Here is a 17,284-nt window from a genome sequence, read left to right on the forward strand (position 1 = left end):
GGCACCTTGTAAAAAAATATGTTGTCTGATTTCCAAAAGATCTCCAAGATTGTACTGTTGAAACTATGTACGTGTGTGCTTGTGTGTGTGTAATTGTGTATGAAATGATGTCTGTTCAACTCACTAACATTATTAAAATTCCCAGTGGGCAAAAGAACTTTGATCGTCTTCAATATAACATTGGAGGGGGGGGAGGGGTTGTATTGAAGAATTTACCCTGCCTTGGATAAATTACAGCAGACACAATCTCCCTGATTAAGCTGGCAAGTCATGTTTTTCGAAGTTTCAAATATCTCATTATGGCCTGTAGGGGTCGCTGCGCTTAGAAAAGGAAAGTGGATGCAATGATCAGGGTCCCAGGTTATCTAATCTGCTACACCTCCTGAAGTGGTTGACAGCCACTGCAAACTCACAGTGGAATATGTATTAAGCAAAGGCTTGGGGAAGGTTTTATTTTTGGAGTGGCTCTGAGATTGCCCCTTCCATTTGTAGGAAGGCTGCAGTAAAGATCAAGATGTGCCTTCCCATCTCACATTCAAGCCTGGGACCTGCTGACTGCAGCCTCTAAACCCTGACCACCACTCACTCAGGTAAACGAAACCATGTTCATACTTTCTTCGTTCATTGGTTAATAAATGTGCTGATGGCATGGTCTTAGTGCAATTCCTCATGAAGAATAGGGTTGTCTAATTTAATAGCTGACCCAAAACTTAGATTATTGTCCAATGGAAATTTTAATACACTAACGAAAAGGGGCTTTTAGTGCAAAATATATGAAAATGTATAAACTTAAATTCTATAATTTAAAACTTTCTTTGCTTAACATTGCATGTACATTTGGTGGGTGTGTTTCATTAATTTTAACTGAATTATGCAAGCTTCAAAGAGATTGGTCGAACTGCAATAATCCAACACATTTATTAGAATAATTCAGTCAATATTCTCATATTCTAAGAAACAAATGCATGTTTTAAACGTGCAGTGTGCTCTGTGTTTGTGGCAAATACAAATGTACAAAATGTTTTTTCTTTATTTATTCCCAAGTGAGTTAATCACCTGTATTGTGCATTTCTAGGTAAGTTATTCACATAATTTCTTCCTGAGCTTTGATAATATGCATATTCCAGTCTCCTGTTCTTAAAAAATATGACATCTGGTAGTTTGGTGGTTTTCTGTGTTGGATTTGAAATATAGTGCTTTGTAGATTTTGAATAACTCAAAAGCTGATTGTCTTTTCTTTAATAGAAGACAGAGTCAATGTCTATTGTACTGTATTGTTTTTTTTACTGTCAGGCTATTATTAATCTTTCCTCATTTGAACATGTTTTCTGGAGGTGTACTAAACATCTAACCTTCCAGTTCCTTAAAAGGATGGCCTCTTCTCATGTATCAAGTGGTACAAGCCTTTCTTGAGCACCCTGTCTCTTTCTCTCTCTTGCTTACTCTGAGGGAAACAATGCACATAAAAGCTGCTCTACTAAGATGGTTTCACCAACAGATTAAAAAAGTTAGAAGATCTTGTGCTGAGGTTCAAAGGAAGATCTTATTACATTTATTAGTCAGCTTTCACACAGAGAAAAGCAGCATTTTTAGTTAATGGTAACATGTGAAAATCCTTTTTTTTAAAACATCTAATGAACAACTTTTCTGAACAAATTATGTTCAGAAATTCAGTTTAGAGCTATTTTGAATGGATTAGTTTTTGAGGACGCTGTTAGTATATTTTGTTTTTGCATTGGCATACACGAAAGCCAGCTTTGCACAAAAAAGTGAACGTAACTTGACCCTGGCACCGTTTGCATTTGCAGTTTGGTACCCAAGGTCCCGAAACTCTGTTGAGTGTTAGAATTCCTTAATGTAATATTTCTGTATGTCAGAGACTACACAATGTTATGTGTAAGTGTTCCATTTACAGGTTCTTCTAATGCTGAAACTTAAATTGGACAAAGAAAGTGTCTACAAGATGATCCAGGAAATTGGAAAGAATTAGCATTAAGCATTATTAAAATTAACAACCTTTTTTTTAACAATTATTTTTATTAATTTTCAAATTTTCAGAATCTCCAATTATTATTCAAGCATGCTCACTGCTGCAACTTCTGAACTACCTTTTGTTCTCCAAAATAAGTGTTGTTGGCTGTCCACTTTTGATAATGCTGCATTCTGCAACCATATCCAGAACTTACAGCGTCAGAGGACCACGCAGTTCTGAATTGCATACAGGCCGGCCTGCAGGTGCCGGGCCAGCCACAGGGGTCACTGGTCTGTGGTGAGCCAAGGACTCCCCAGCCAACCTAACTGTTACCCTGCCTGGGCAGCACTTGGTCAATTATGCACCAGCCCCTGGGAACTCTTGCATAGTTTGGATTCAAACCGGTGATCTCCAAACTATAGTGCGCATCCTACACTATGGGTGGTGCCTTTACCGGATGCTCCACTTGGGAGCCAAGTATTCTACCTGTTAATCCTTTGGGTGGTTTTAGATTAATAGAGTGTGGATAAGGCCTCATCCTCCCAACCCCACAACCATGGACCAATTTATGATTTTAAACAAACTGGTGAAATATTAAAGGCAGCAAGTAACATCATCATTGTATGTTACATAATAAACACCTGCTATGTTTTGGAAACTAGTTCTTACAATAAGCAATAGAACTGCTAAAGATGGTTTCCATCTACATCTCTCATTCATATCTACAGTATTATTTAAGTGTTAAACACAGTTACCAGGTTCAGAAGGCTTCATTCCACTGAAAGTATAGCACTGCAATCAGATACACTATCTGTTTAAAGTTACAGTGCTAAATGTAGCATAGTGTAACTATGGAAGGTCTATGTAAAGTTGTTTCTACATCCCTTTTTTCTTGAATATACTTATCCATTTTTTATTTATTTAATCAGCACCCCTTCATTTTTTTAATGCCTTTACTTCACTAGTTTTTCATGCATTGGTCTTAATAGCCTAAGGTTGTGGGAGACATGGTTGCCTTCGCTGGGGTCTTTGGAGGTGAAGCAACACTGAAAGCCCATGCAGCAACTTGAAACCACACACTTGCGTTTTTGATCCAAGGCCTCTTTAGTGGTCTCTGAAGTTTATCAGTTTTATCGTTTCAGAAGCCATTGAGGAGGCAGGGTAAATTGCATAGCTAATTGGCTGAGTGTTGTCTCTTGTGTATTACTTAACTAGTGTGAAACTCTCGAATGTATGTACTATCTGTCGTTTCACTAAAGATCTGTGGACATGAACCCCCCACCCAAATTAATTTGTTTATCTTGTGGCCTCCAATGTAAGTATTAAACTTTTGCTTGAAAACAATAGGACACAACTGCCACTGGCGAGCATGCTTATAACCTAGCACTGAGGTATGGTGGACTTAGAACAGTCACCCAGTTCATCTCAGAACTGATGTCATGCATAGCAATGGAGGCACAGTGGAGTATAGTCTGAGACTATGGACCAAGCAGGTGTAAGGTTTGTTTCCTTCTCAAAAATAAACAGACAGTCTTCTTCAGGTCAAATCAAAAGAGTTTTATTTAAAACCAAACAGCTAAAACATTAGTACAGGATACAGCAGGAACATCAATGGTACTGCAAGTAAACTCACAGGTCTCATAGATGGGATGGGTAAACCTACAGTTCTTGACAGGTGGACCCGAGCAACAAAATACCTGTTACAAGCTCTAATATACCTCAAGTGTCTGTCAACTGTGAGTGGAACTTCACCTAGAGGGTGAGGTAATACCCTCCTTTCACCAATGAACAGAGTTGGCCCTCCTTTCCAGGAGGTGTGTTAGTAGGTGTTTCGTGACACTTAGCAGAATTTTGTGGTTTTACAACCAGTTTTAGCTGCTTTGATTGTGGTTTATACACATAATCAAAACAGCTTTTTAAGCTTATGAGAAAACATGGGGGTTATGAACCACCGAGGACACAGCTGCACAAAGTCACTTATCCATCAATCAATCAATCTTTATTTTATATAGCGCCTTTCATAGTGGACCACCATCACAAAATGCTTTACAAGATGCAGTAAGAACAAAATCTGTAATACTTAAATACAGAGAAATGCAGAATACATGATATACAGTAAAAAAAAAAAAAAAAAAAAAAAACAATGCATAATACATTATCACGAATTCCAGGCATGGGTTTATTTGCATTGTGACATGAACTCTAATTTTGAAGTATCCTGTGATTTTTTTTGGTACAGTTTGTTTATATTACAGTACCTATTTTTACTATGCTTTACCACGCTTCTCCATTCTTTACCGTGCTCGTTGCTGTGCTCTTATCAAGTTATACCAGAATTCTGACCTGGAATTATAAACTGAATCACCTATTTTCCGTGTGAAATTCAGTTCCAAGTTCATGTTTCTGCAAAGAACCTCGATTTTATTGGCTGGTGGAATCCCTGTGATTTACAGCCCAGAGAAAAAGTGATGGCCTGAGTATGGGGCAGTTCTAGGCAGAGGCCTGCAACAGGTGATGGTGTCACAAGATAGCCCTTCTTCTTTCCTCCTCCTAAAATTAGGCCCAAGAACTTTCTAGCTGCCCAGGAGACATTTATTTCAGCAAGTGTTACATATAACTGCTGCTGACATTTTTCACTTCAGTGAACTTTTCAGGTGCTTGCTCTGTTTGAATAAAACAACAAGCAATGCAACCAAACTACGTAAAACTAGTTACACACTCAAAGGAATAAATGCTCAGTTATAAAAACAATTTATGCTCAGTTATATAAACAATCTGACTGGGGGTAAAATTGACATACAGAGGGAAATGGATACAGGTTTTCAGATGGATAGAAAATACAATGAGGCAAATGGTCAGACATCTACAGACAATATTTTGTATAGCTTGTTCTGAAAGACTGTGAACCAATGACTTAGATTATGTTTAACATAAATGTGATCTGTTGCAGTTGACTATAGTATGTGTCAAACTGCATTGGGGCAGCTGGTAATAGGATCACTACTAGTAATAAGGTCATCTGAACATAAGTGTAACACTATCTTTAACACATATTCAAGCAGCATTAAACACTGCTAGAAAGAAAAAAAAAAAACAGTCATCCATGTTTGGACCTCTAGTAAAAGCTATCTGTTGTAGTCTGCTTGCTGGTACTACACTTTTAGCAAGAAATGTAGTAATGGGATAGTGTTTAACTTCTATTATTGTACTGTGAATCATTTTTGATAAAATGTAACACAGGCCATTTATCGATATATAACTTAAAGCTTATAAAGCGTTTACGCCAGTCTTGAATACATTTTTTTGAAAGGGGAAAAAACACCTATTGACTTAACAAAGCAATTATCAAACACGTTAGTAATGTAATGGAAGGCATCTCAAGCACTCTAAATTCTCTTACTTTTCAGTTTTGTACATTACTGTTGAATAAAGTTCATGAAAAGATATGGCCCATAATTGTATATTTTACTCTGTTTGAGAAACACAACAAAGGTTCATACAATTTGTAAGAAAAAAAGCAGATGTTAATATGAAACTTTACATTTTTTTTTTTTTTTTTTTAAGAAATAAAATCATACAGCGGATATAATAGAGATTCAAAGCAAGAACACAGAATACAGTGGCAACTTATTTTGCTAATAGGAAAAGCAGTTCTTACCTCATCTCTACAAAATGCTTGAGAAGATCCATTAAACACCAGGTCCTAATAATGCCTAACTGTAATATTGTAATCTACTGTTCTCTAACTAAAGCATTAAAGCAACAATCAAACACAATTATATTTGTTTGCAGGTGTGCTTGTTTTTACATTCAGTACTTTGTGTACTATTGTAAATCTGATACAAAATCAGAATTAACTGCAGTAGAATATGTTGCCAAAATATGAAACTTAATACACTGTATTACTGTAGGCTATATGTGTGTTGATGGTGCTAGTGCACATCCTTTGGATATTATGGTCTTGGCCAAGAAAGCATTTCAAGCTTTTTGTCGTACAGTATAACATTTAGAAATAGACATTGCATTTATATTAAGACAGTGCAATTACAAGAATAGGTTCAATACAAAAAGTAAAAATAAGAAATGTTAGGTAAATATTTTTTTTTTTTTTTTTTAATAAAAAAGCTATTTATTTTTGTATTTTAAAAGTTACAAAAACCCACTGTATGTCATGCCAATGTATAATGATGGAAAAAAACAAACAAACAAACAAACAAACAAAAACCCACTAGCGTTGTTATTCAGCAAACATAATAATTATTTTTTTCAGTAACTGATGAAAATAATTATCTTGATTATTTTAGAAATTCTACAACAAAGTTGTTAAAGACAAGTAAGATTATGTATCACTTAATCTGGGATGAGACAAGGTAGCAATAGTGTGGATAATATCAGCTACAACCTTGCGACAATTCATAAATTAAAAAAGAAAAATAAATCAGTTACAGTACATTTTCAGGATTCTTCATGGTATGCTCCATCTGCAAGAAATCACAAAAAAAAAAGGGGAAAATTATTACAGTGAGAATGGTTTCGGTAATACTAGCATGATGTGGTGCAGTAAATGCTGCATTGTAGTTCTATGAATTTATTAATATCCTACTGATTTAGAAATAGATTCCATACATAATAATCATTTTATGAAAATCATTTAGCATTGTAACTTTATCAGCCTGGTTCTAAATAAACAGCCAGAGCATAAGTGCTGACTAGGCATGGGGCAATACAGTTTCTTAGAGCCTAGGAGCTGAGCTAAGAACAGAGATCATGATCTATTTTCTCTTGAGAACACTGCTGATGGACACTGCTGAAAATCATAACAAGACATTAACCTGACTGTCAAAGCATTTATCAACACAACCTGTTCAAGGTACATTAACCATGAAACCTATAGAATATTAGTCACAAGTTGTGAAACCAGAGCGTTATGTTTTAAATATATTGTGTTACAAAAGCTGTCTAAAATTGTATTTTCATTTCAGGGGTTAAAATGCTGATGGCTGTCACTTTTACAAATGTTAATCAACAAGGACTGACCCCGCAGTATCCACCCCCTCTGCTGCCCAAGCCAAGCAAGGACAATGCCAGGCTTCAGAAACTACTAAAGAAAACAGCTAAGAAAAAGGCACCTCCACCAACATCACAGACCCCCATCCCCTTCCGCTCCAGTCTCTCTCCAGTGAGTGAAGCCAGTCCGGATCTTGAGCACAGTGAACACTCCACACCGCCAAAGACACCCGAAACACCTGCATATGCTGCATCCCTGCTACCCCCAAGGTTTTCAGTTAAACCTCTGGTTCAACATGCATCATCTCCATACCCAACTAAAAAAATATTTTCTTTCAGCAAGTCAGAGAGTTTGTCACCCCAGTTTTTTAACCAGGCGAGAAGTCCCTTAGCACATACTGGTCAGTCTTACAAACATACTCCACTGTCTACAAGTCATGAAAGGAACATTTTCATTTTTCCACAGGAAACAGAAGTCCAGGAGACAGTACCACAGTCTCCAGTCCACCCACTGCATGGGGAAATCCACTCAGCTAGCAGCACAGTTCCCAAAGTTATAACCCCTGGGGAAACAGCACCTACACATAAGGCACATCTTTTTGATGTTTCTAGAGTCAATTCTCATGCTGTTAAAGCTACCAGTCAACCATCACCTGCTGTTGAAGTTCCAAGAGCTAAAACACCTTTGTTTGAAGTTCCTCAAGTAAAGACATTCACATATGAAGGTTATCAAGCTAAAACACCAACATTTGAGGCAGCTCCTGCTAAAACAACTGCAAGTCAAATTTCTACATCTTCACTTAAAACACCTTCTTATGAAGTCACTACATCCGAAACATCTACGTATGAAATCCCTATAGTTGAAAGAACTAAACATGAAGTTCCTACAGCTAAAGCACTTTTACATGAAGTACCTAGACCTAAAACACTATCTCATGGAACCTCTGCAGATACATCGTTTCATTATCAAGTTGTGACAGCTAAAACGCCTACATATGAAGTTTCAACAGTTACCACAACCTCATATGAAGTACCTATAACTCGGCCACCTTTATATGAATGGTCTAGGCCTAAAACCCCTCTATACAATGCACCCAGACATAAAACACCTTTGTATGGAATAACTATACCAGCAGTACCCTCATGTGAATGGTCTAGATCTAAAACACCTTCTTATGAAATTCAGAGATCTAAAACACCTACATATGACGTGCCCCTGCCTAAAACGTCCACAAATGAAGTCACTGCAGTTCAAACAACCGCTTATGAAATTACTGCTGCTAAAGCACCTTCATATGAAGTGCCCAGACTTACAATATCACGACCTATAACACCTTCATATGGAATTTCTAAATCTGCTGTAGCATCGAATGAGGTGTCTAGGCCTAAAACACCTTCATACGAATGTCTCAGGCCTAAAACACCTTCCTATGGAATCTCTCCAGCCACAGCGCCTTTGTGTGAACTACCCAGAGTAAAAACCCCTACTTATCAAGTACCCACAGCTAAAACTCCATTTCATGAAGCCTCAAGACCCAAAACACCATCTTATGGAATATCTACTGCTACAACACCTTCATATGAAGTGCCTCTACCCAAAACACCTACTAATCAAGTGTCAAGACCTAAGATATATTATTATGGAACACATACAGCTACAACAACTGCGCATGAAGTAACCACACCTGAAACACCTTCTAATAATGTGGGAAGACCCAAAACACCCTCTTACGGAGCAACTACGGCTACACCTTCCCAGGAAATACCTAGACCCAAAACACCTTCTAAAGAAGTCTCAAAACCTAAGACACATTATTTTGCAACATCTACAGCTTCAACAACTTCATATGAACTAACCACACCTAAAACACCTTCCAATGATGTGGCAAGACCCAAAACACCCTCTTATGAAGCACCTACAGCTACAACACCTTCCTATGACATCTCCAGACCCAAAACACCTTCTATTAAAATGCCCAGACCTACGCCAACTTCTTATGGAATAACTGCAGCTACAACAACTTCATATGAAGTACCTAAACCCAGAACACCTTCTAACACAGTGTCCAGCCCTAAAACAGCTTCTCATGACGTTCTGAGAGCTAAAACACCAACACATGACCTAGCTAGAGCTACAACTCCTACATACGTCTTTGCTAGAGCTACAACTCCTACAAGTGTAATTCCTTCTCTGTCAGACAATCAGCAAGAAAAAACACCTGCAATCGAAGCACCAAAACCCCAAACTCCCTCTCTTCAGATGCAAAGAGTTAAAACCCCTGTGCCTGAAACTAATACTGCTGCAGCCCTTGTCCCAGAAGATTCCAAGTCAATAATCCCTGAGACTGAAGTCCAGCCTGTTCATTCTTTGCACAAAAAGCCTCAAGCTGGAGATGGACTTCAGCAGGAAACAGCAAAAGTCACAGAAACCAAGGCTGATGTTACTAAGGAAAAAACTGCTGAGAAAGTTGCACCAGCAAGTTCTGAAAAAGACAATCACCAAGCCAGCTCATTTCCCAAAGCAGAGCCCTTGCTGAAAATACCCCAGAAAGCAAAGCCACTGAATTCCAAATTCAGTGGCTGGTCCCGTCTCAAGAAGCATCTTGTTGTGGAGCCTGAAGAGCCTAAATTTCCAGAACCAGAGTCGCAACCTGAACCCAAGAAAGAGACGTTACAAACGAGAGAAAAGGAAAATAATAAAGAGAAGCCCTCACCAGGGGAAAACGAAAGCAAAAGTGAAAGCCAGGATTTAGAGAAACACAAAGATTCAAGGGCAACCAAGATGTGGGATGCAGTCCTCTTCAATATGTTTTCTGCCAAAGAACGTATAAAGCAACAAATTAACAACAATACCAAGTCTGAACAAACAGAAACAAAACAAGAGGAAAGGAAAGAATTTTCTTCACTCATCTACAGGCTGCCTCTTCTCTTGTACAAACCACGATTTGATGCCAGAAAGTTAAAGGAAGCTGCTTCTAGGCCACTGGCAAAAATCACTACTGTGTTTGAGATGAGTCTGCTGAACCGCAAAAATACAGAGGAAGAACCTAAAGACTTTAACAGAATTGCTAAGGGTTGGGAATTTAAATAATAACGAAGTATAAGCTAACCAATAGATAAAATAGCAAATATGTGACAATGCAACTTTACAGCTGGATATTCACCTCTGATAAAGTTATAGCAGTTCCTTGCCTTTATGAATCAAAATTTCTACTGTTTTTCTGTAATTAATAAGTGTTAGACAAGATGTTTGGAGAATTAAAATAGGTGCCTGGAAAGCAAATGACCCCTCGAGATCACATAATAATCATACATAATGGTGATTCCCTTCAAAGTGCACAAAAGTTAAATGTCAAATTAGTATTGAAAGTAGTTTTTTTTCAATATCAATTAATTGCTACAATGTATCAGGGAGAAGGATGATTAATCCTTAAGGTAAAAAAAAAACAAGACTGGAAGCTAGATATACTGCTCAAAGCTTTATTTTAAATATGCTGGTGCAAAACTAACAATAAAAATCTGAAAATTTTCATTAATGACTAATGCACTGATATTTTACACTTAAAGTGATCATTTTCATAGCAGTTTTAGTCTTTTCAAAATTTCAGACATAAGTTTGGGACTGAAGCATAACATATCTTTATTAAATCTGGAACAAATCTGTAAAGAACAAATTCATTTTTTGATTCTTTTACATAAATCTGTACACATATATTTGTGAAAACTATGCTGTTTGATTTTATATTTTTAAAGCTGTTTGCAAAAGGAAGGTTTTTAAGCACATGTGTTTGATGGCATAACAAACCACACCACATCATACAATGGTCTAGGAAATTATTCAGAGATACAAGTTGATCTGAAGGTCTATAGTAAGTTAAACAAAATATTGGAAGCAGAAAACTGCTATTTGCATTGTCAACAACTCTGACAAATTAAGGTTTATTTCTATATATTGATTTAAATTATAACCATGCTTGTGCATTTTGGCAGCAGTTTTGGACAGCGTGTGCACAGTTTAAACTTAAAAAGTCACCAGGATATGATGATTGAAACAGAAAATGATGTACAAAGTGAATCTAAACAATAATACATGAGTTAAGATATTTCATAATCATACCACTTTAAGCTCTGAATTTAATGTATATTTTAATGCCCTGACTTAGCTATACTTAGTAATGTTAATGAAAATGCAATAATATTTATTTAATCCAGTTTCCTTTTAGTATTACTGTAGAGTTCAATTTATGATGGTGTTTCAAATGGGGTCTAGATTAATTTTAGTCTGTCTGTTACGAATATAAGTCATTTGATAGGGATATACTGCATTTAGCTTTCAGTTGGCCCCATTTATCAATACATGCATACAGTGAATTCTGAGAATGGTATGTTTTTAAAATGACAGCATGGTAATGGAGTGCAGGTTTGAAAATCTGAGGTCAGAAAGTGTGACTGGTAACAGCATTAAACCAAAGGGTGAAGGCTATGTGTAGCAATATGTTAGATGTGCAAGTGCTCAAGGAAATTCAATGACTGTTGTATCAGCGCTGAGGATGAGGCATGACAAGCACAAAGTAAAAAGTATTATTTGATCAAGGCTGGGTCTTGTCAGATCCTGCCACATGCATCTGTATACAGCCCAGACCTGGCTCCAAGTGACTGCTTTGTGCTCTGTGAAGAAGGTCCTGAGGAGAAGTCAGTTTGGAACCAATGCCCAGATATTTCTGTTTCATTACAAGGCAGTGAAAAGATAGCAAAAGTGATTTTAGATGCAGGAAAAAAATGTGAGGAATTATGATCAGTAAAGGGCCAGGACAAGAGTTCAATGCACAGGAAAGTGAGAGCAAAGTTATTGAAGTATTTTGTGTTATAACTATTCACTGGCTTTCAATAGTATTCATTAATCATTTCAAGGGAAGTGCTGAAAACTAGAAATTTACTCTTTAAGAGAATATTCTTTACAAATAGTCATATTGCAATTTTGGGACACCAGGTGGTGCCAAACACATTTTAGAGCTGTGTTGCAATTAGGTATGTTTTTTGTAACATCTCTTTGGTAGTTTATAAAAGTGAATTTATCATATTCGTGTCCCTTATTGAGGAAGCATGAACATTCCAAACAGAGGAACAACCTTTGTGCCAGGAATGACCCTAGAGGTCAAGGTACAGCTTTCTCTCCCTTTCCTAGCTGGAGGCCAATAGGCCTAGGATCGCTTGGTTTACATCATGGGACATCAGGGTTATCTGATGACACATGTCCTCTCTCTATAAACACACAAGGGATTAAGCAGATGATGTTGGACACCACTCTGGTTTTTTCAAAACTATGTATGAACAAACCACAGACAATCCAGATCAATACCTACATTACCCATGAAGTTGATACAGTACTGCTAAAAGCAGGTTTTGATAAAAGAGCAGTGTTGACTTTGATGGATAAAACAGAACTAAAAAAAATATAACTTTTTGTATAATATTTATGTCTAATATTAATGTTTTGGCCTCACCCTACATCTACTGTATGTGAATGTTTGAGGGGGAAGGTTTTTCAGCCTTGTAAATGATAATTGTAGCATAATCATTTTGTCTTGTACATACAAATGTATACCTAGTGTTCTCTGCTTTATGTAATCAGTCTGATTAAATATCTGTATTGTAATTTCTAGTACAAACATACATTATATGCAGCCTGTATTTTTGTAACATTTAAAAACCTGATAGCTGCCAATGTGTATTAATACAAAAGTATAATTAGTCTATAGGGGGAGTTATCCTATGTGTTGGGTAATTGATACGCATAAGTATATGATTTTTATTTTGGATAAAAGTAGTTATTCTAGTGTGGCTAAAGGGTGGTTCAAGGATAGTTCCTGATCGAGACCCTAAAATCAACATTAATAACCAATACAATAATATGTATTCCTAAATTAATAACAATGTAATGTTATGGATTAGACAGTGATTTAATTATTGCTTTATATAAATACGTTTTCTTTAAAACAGAGGGCTATTGCCCTTATATAAATAAAGTGTTTTGACAGCTGTCATCACCTCAGGATTCCCGTTCCTGATCTCTCTAGGCTGCTGACCACTCGAGAGCAATATCCTGAACCAAAAGATAACACACACACACACACACACACACACACACACACACACACACACACACACACACACTGACACACACACACACACACACACACACACACACTGACACCACACACACACACACACACACACACACACACACACACACACACACACACACACACACACACACACACACACACACACACACACACACACACACACACACACACACACACACACACACACACACACACACACACACACACACACACACACACACACACACACACACACTGACACCACACACACACACACACACACACACACACACACACCACACACACACACACACACACACACACACACACACACACACACACACACACACACACACACACACACACACACACACACACACACACACACACACACACACACACACACACACACACACACACACACACACACACACACACACACACACACACACACCACACACACACACACACACACACACTGACACCACACACACACACACACACACACAAACACACTTGTCTACTGGACAAATAGCCTCTTTATTATTCCGACTGTGTTATAAGTTAAGGACAGTTTTTAACAACAAGCTTCCTGTGATCATGCTGTGGCAGGATTTTAAAAAATATTTTAGAAATTTTTTTAAAAAGATTTTAATAAAATAATTGTGATTCTGATGATATTTTAATTGGGGAGCTAATCAACTGAGACATTTCTCATGAGCTTATTTGATTGTTCACAATTCACTCTGATTCACTCAGTAGAATAGGTTGAAGGTGTGCAGGACAGAAATGTAAGAGCACTACACTGAGATAAAGGCAAAATGGTGGGCCAAGTTGAATAGACTATGTAACACAATTTTTGTTCCTGGGTAGTAAGTGTTATTTCTTAATTGCTTATGCCTCAAAAGTATAGAAAATGGCTATTATTCCCCACAAACTTTGCTTTTGTGACCAGGACAATGATATTTTGAAATTTACCTATTTCCAATGAGAAAACAGGTGAATTTGTCTTTTCGTTCACATAAAGTCAGAAAAAAACAACATATGAATCCAAATTAACATGTATTTATACTAAATTAATACAAAAATGACTACAAAAGATTTAGAAGTGAATAGTTTTTCGAGATTTACGATTATACTGTAAATCACTTTCACGAATCAGCCCCCAAATGTAGTCTCCCATCATGTTCTCATTATACTGTCCTTGGTAGTGGCGTTTAAAGTCCAGTATATCCTGGTGGAAGCGCTCGCCTTGCTTATCCGAGTATGCTCCCATGTTCTCCTTGAATTTATCAAGATGAGCATCAAGGATATGGACTTTGAGGGACATCCTACAGCCCATTGTGCCGTAGTTCTTCACCAGAGTCTCAACCAGCTCCACATAGTTTTCGGCCTTGCGATTGCCCAGGGAGCCCCGAACCACTGCGACAAAGCTGTTCCAAGCCGCTTTCCCCTTATTAGTGAGCTTCTTGGGGAATTCATTGCACTCCAGGATCTTCTTTATCTGTGGTCCGATGAAGACACTGGCTTTGACCTCTGCCTCAGACAACTTAGGGAAGAAGTCTTGAAGGTACTTGAAGGCTGCCGACTCCTTATCTGGAGCTCTGACAAATTGTTTCATAAGGCTTAATTTGATGTTCAGCGGTGGCATGAACACCTTCCGGGGGTCCACCAGTGGCTCCGACTTGACGTTGTTCCTCGCCACAGAGAATTCGGTCCTCTGTGGCCAGTCCTGCCTGTGGTAGTGCGCCTTGGTGTCCATGCTGTCCCAAAGGAAAAGATAGCAGGGAAACTTGGTAAAACCACCTTGGAGACCCATCAGGAATGCTACCATTTTGAAGTCTCCTATGACCTCCCAGCCGTACTCATCATACTTCAAGGTGTCCAGCAAGGTCTTGATGCTGTTGTAATCCTCTTTGAGGTGCACCGAGTGAGCCAGGGGAAGAGACGGGTACTTGTTACCATTATGGAGCAGCACGGCTTTGAGGCTCCTGGATGAGCTGTCAATGAAGAGGCGCCACTCATTCTGGTTACAGGCGATTCCGATTGTCTCGAACAGACTGGTCACATTGTGGCAGAAGCAGAGACCATCTTGACGGGTGAAGAAGCTGGAAAAAGGTTGGTGACGCTTCCTCTGATCTGTGACTTGCACACTTTCATCCAACAAGTTCCATTGCTTGAGCCTAGACGTCAAAAGCTCGGCATTGGACTTGGTGAGACCAAGATCTTTAATCAAGTCATTGAGGTCTTTTTGGTTGGGGTAGTATGGGTTTCTCTCCTCAGCTCCACCTCTGAAATTGTCATCTGGATCTACAACGTCTTCCTCGCTCTCTGACTTGCTGCTCTCTTCTAAAGACGGCTGCTCTCTCCAGAGGAGTAGGTACGGGGAGCTCATGGCAGTGTGGCACCGGGGCGATGGATGAAGGAAGGTCCGGATACGTGACAGCAGGTGCATTCTTGCCAGTCCGACGTTTGGAAGGGTCCACCATGCAGAAGTAGCTGTTGCTTGAGTGGTCAGAGGGTTCCCGCCAAATCTTGGGATAGCGAACTTCATGGCTCTCTTTTCCCCTCTGTACCATCCTACAAAAATACATTTATTTCACCCATGACTAATGTATAAGAGATTCTCGCAACATTTTTCATATATGATATATTTTTTCAATAACATTGAAAATTGTAAAACATTTTAAAATTAAAAACTTTTACAATTTTAAAAATTTTAACAAATTTTATAACATAAAATTCCGAGCAACAGTTGTCCATCTTACCTTCCAGAGTTTTTTTGCAGTGCTCGCAGGTGAAATGAGGTGCCCAGGGTTTGTCTTGACCCCCGACAGGCATGCCGAAATATGCCTTGTAGGCCTCACACATCTTAGCAGATGCTTCCACTGAGTACTTTTTTGCTCTTGTCTTGATAAATTGGCCGCAGACACAGCAAAATGCGTCTGCCGGATGCTTGCAGCCTCTTGATGCCATCTCAGAAAAATGCAGATATGTATCCACTTAGGCAGCTGGAACTAAACTGAACTGGTGGGCTTAAGGCCCCTGTATTTATACTATTATTTATATTACTGGAAAGTTCTAGAAAGTTCTAGAAGTTACTCCAAGTTTACTCAGCACTGAATCTATCTGGAATGTTCTGGAAAATAGGTAAATTTCAAAATATCACTGTTCTGTTCACAAAAGCAAAGTTTATGGGGAATAATAGCCATTTTCTATACTTTTGAGGCATAAGCAATTAGGAAATAACACTTACTACCCAGGAACCAAAAAAAATAATAATTTGTTACTTGGTCTAATGTAACATCTCAATTAAACAACAACTGTCCAAGGACAACATAACAATCACTTCTTGTTAAAAAAATGCAATGACTATTTAGAGCACAGTAGACGACATATAGCATTGTTTATAACAAGTAAGTCTGCGAGGTAATTTAATGCACAGACCATTACCATTTTACAAACCCTTATCAAGACTGGAAAACTCAAAAGGTAAATCCTATCCCTAATTACTGTTTATGAAATAACTTCAGCTTGTACATATTCTTAGTACTGTATCTACAGCTATTGAAAAAACAATTACAATAACATGTCAGTTTTAGTGAATCAAATCTATCTCTTTTAAAAGAGAGGCCTGAAATTAAATCAAAGCTTTGTCGGGGCCAAGCCAGATAAGCACGTGGGGGCTCAACATTGCTGTCAACTGTTCGTCACCACTAAGAACACAGGCAAACAAACCAACACTGTGATCTTGTGACCTTCCTGACTCAAATAAAGTCACCCACCCACCCACACTCCTGCTTCTGAAACTTGTAGGGTAAATATAAAATATAAAATATTACTTCACTTACCATTTGTATATTCAGCATGATTGTGATCACTGACTGGAACTTTTTCATATTTGCCATGTCCACTCACAATAAATTTGTACCTTTTACCAGATGGTGTGCTCTGAGGAAGTAGAAGAAAAGCAATTAAATACATTTTATGCTGTCCTCGATATATGAATTAATTATTGGACATAAATACACTTAAGAGGCACACACAATCACAGTTTTCTCAAAGCCCCCTACTTTTAATGAGATAGATCAATTGAATAGACCCTCTTAACTTCTATGCCATTAAGGGATGTGGCTAAACTTCCATTTGTTTGGAAAAATTAGAAATCCAGTGCCCTGAT

At 38.0% G+C, this 17,284-nt stretch overlaps 2 protein-coding genes across 4 annotated transcripts in view; one reads left to right on the forward strand and one right to left on the reverse strand.

The window, feature by feature from the left end:
- The first annotated feature begins 410 nt into the window (after positions 1-410).
- On the forward strand, positions 411-13,126 carry LOC121330048 (proline-rich extensin-like protein EPR1). Of its 2 annotated transcripts, XM_041276291.1 has the most exons (3): positions 411-590; positions 1,045-1,075; positions 6,955-13,126. In XM_041276291.1, the coding sequence occupies exon 3, from the start codon at positions 6,963-6,965 to the stop codon at positions 10,068-10,070; it is 3,108 nt and encodes a 1,035-aa protein (XP_041132225.1). In that variant the 5' UTR covers positions 411-590; positions 1,045-1,075; positions 6,955-6,962; the 3' UTR covers positions 10,071-13,126. The 2 variants fall into 2 exon arrangements, with proteins under 2 accessions (XP_041132225.1, XP_041132224.1); XM_041276290.1 differs by lacking the exon at positions 1,045-1,075.
- The window catches only part of LOC121330049 (non-muscle caldesmon-like), a 44,475-nt gene continuing 31,424 nt past the window's right edge, over positions 4,234-17,284 (reverse strand). For both annotated transcript variants that reach the window (XM_041276293.1, XM_041276292.1), the window contains 2 exons: positions 16,956-17,055; positions 4,234-6,453 (listed from right to left, as the gene is read on the reverse strand). In XM_041276293.1, the coding sequence (XP_041132227.1) occupies positions 6,428-6,453; positions 16,956-17,055 (126 nt within the window). In that variant the 3' untranslated portion in view covers positions 4,234-6,427. The remainder of the gene's footprint in view (positions 6,454-16,955; positions 17,056-17,284) is intronic.

The sequence above is a fragment of the Polyodon spathula genome, chromosome 17 (genome assembly GCF_017654505.1).
Source record: "Polyodon spathula isolate WHYD16114869_AA chromosome 17, ASM1765450v1, whole genome shotgun sequence".
Classification (NCBI taxonomy): Eukaryota; Metazoa; Chordata; class Actinopteri; order Acipenseriformes; family Polyodontidae; genus Polyodon; species Polyodon spathula.

Bases quoted from the DNA above. Each gene is read 5' to 3' on its own strand.
- LOC121330048 (XM_041276291.1), top strand. From the start codon at position 6,963: ATGCTGATGGCTGTCACTTTTACAAATGTTAATCAACAAGGACTGACC.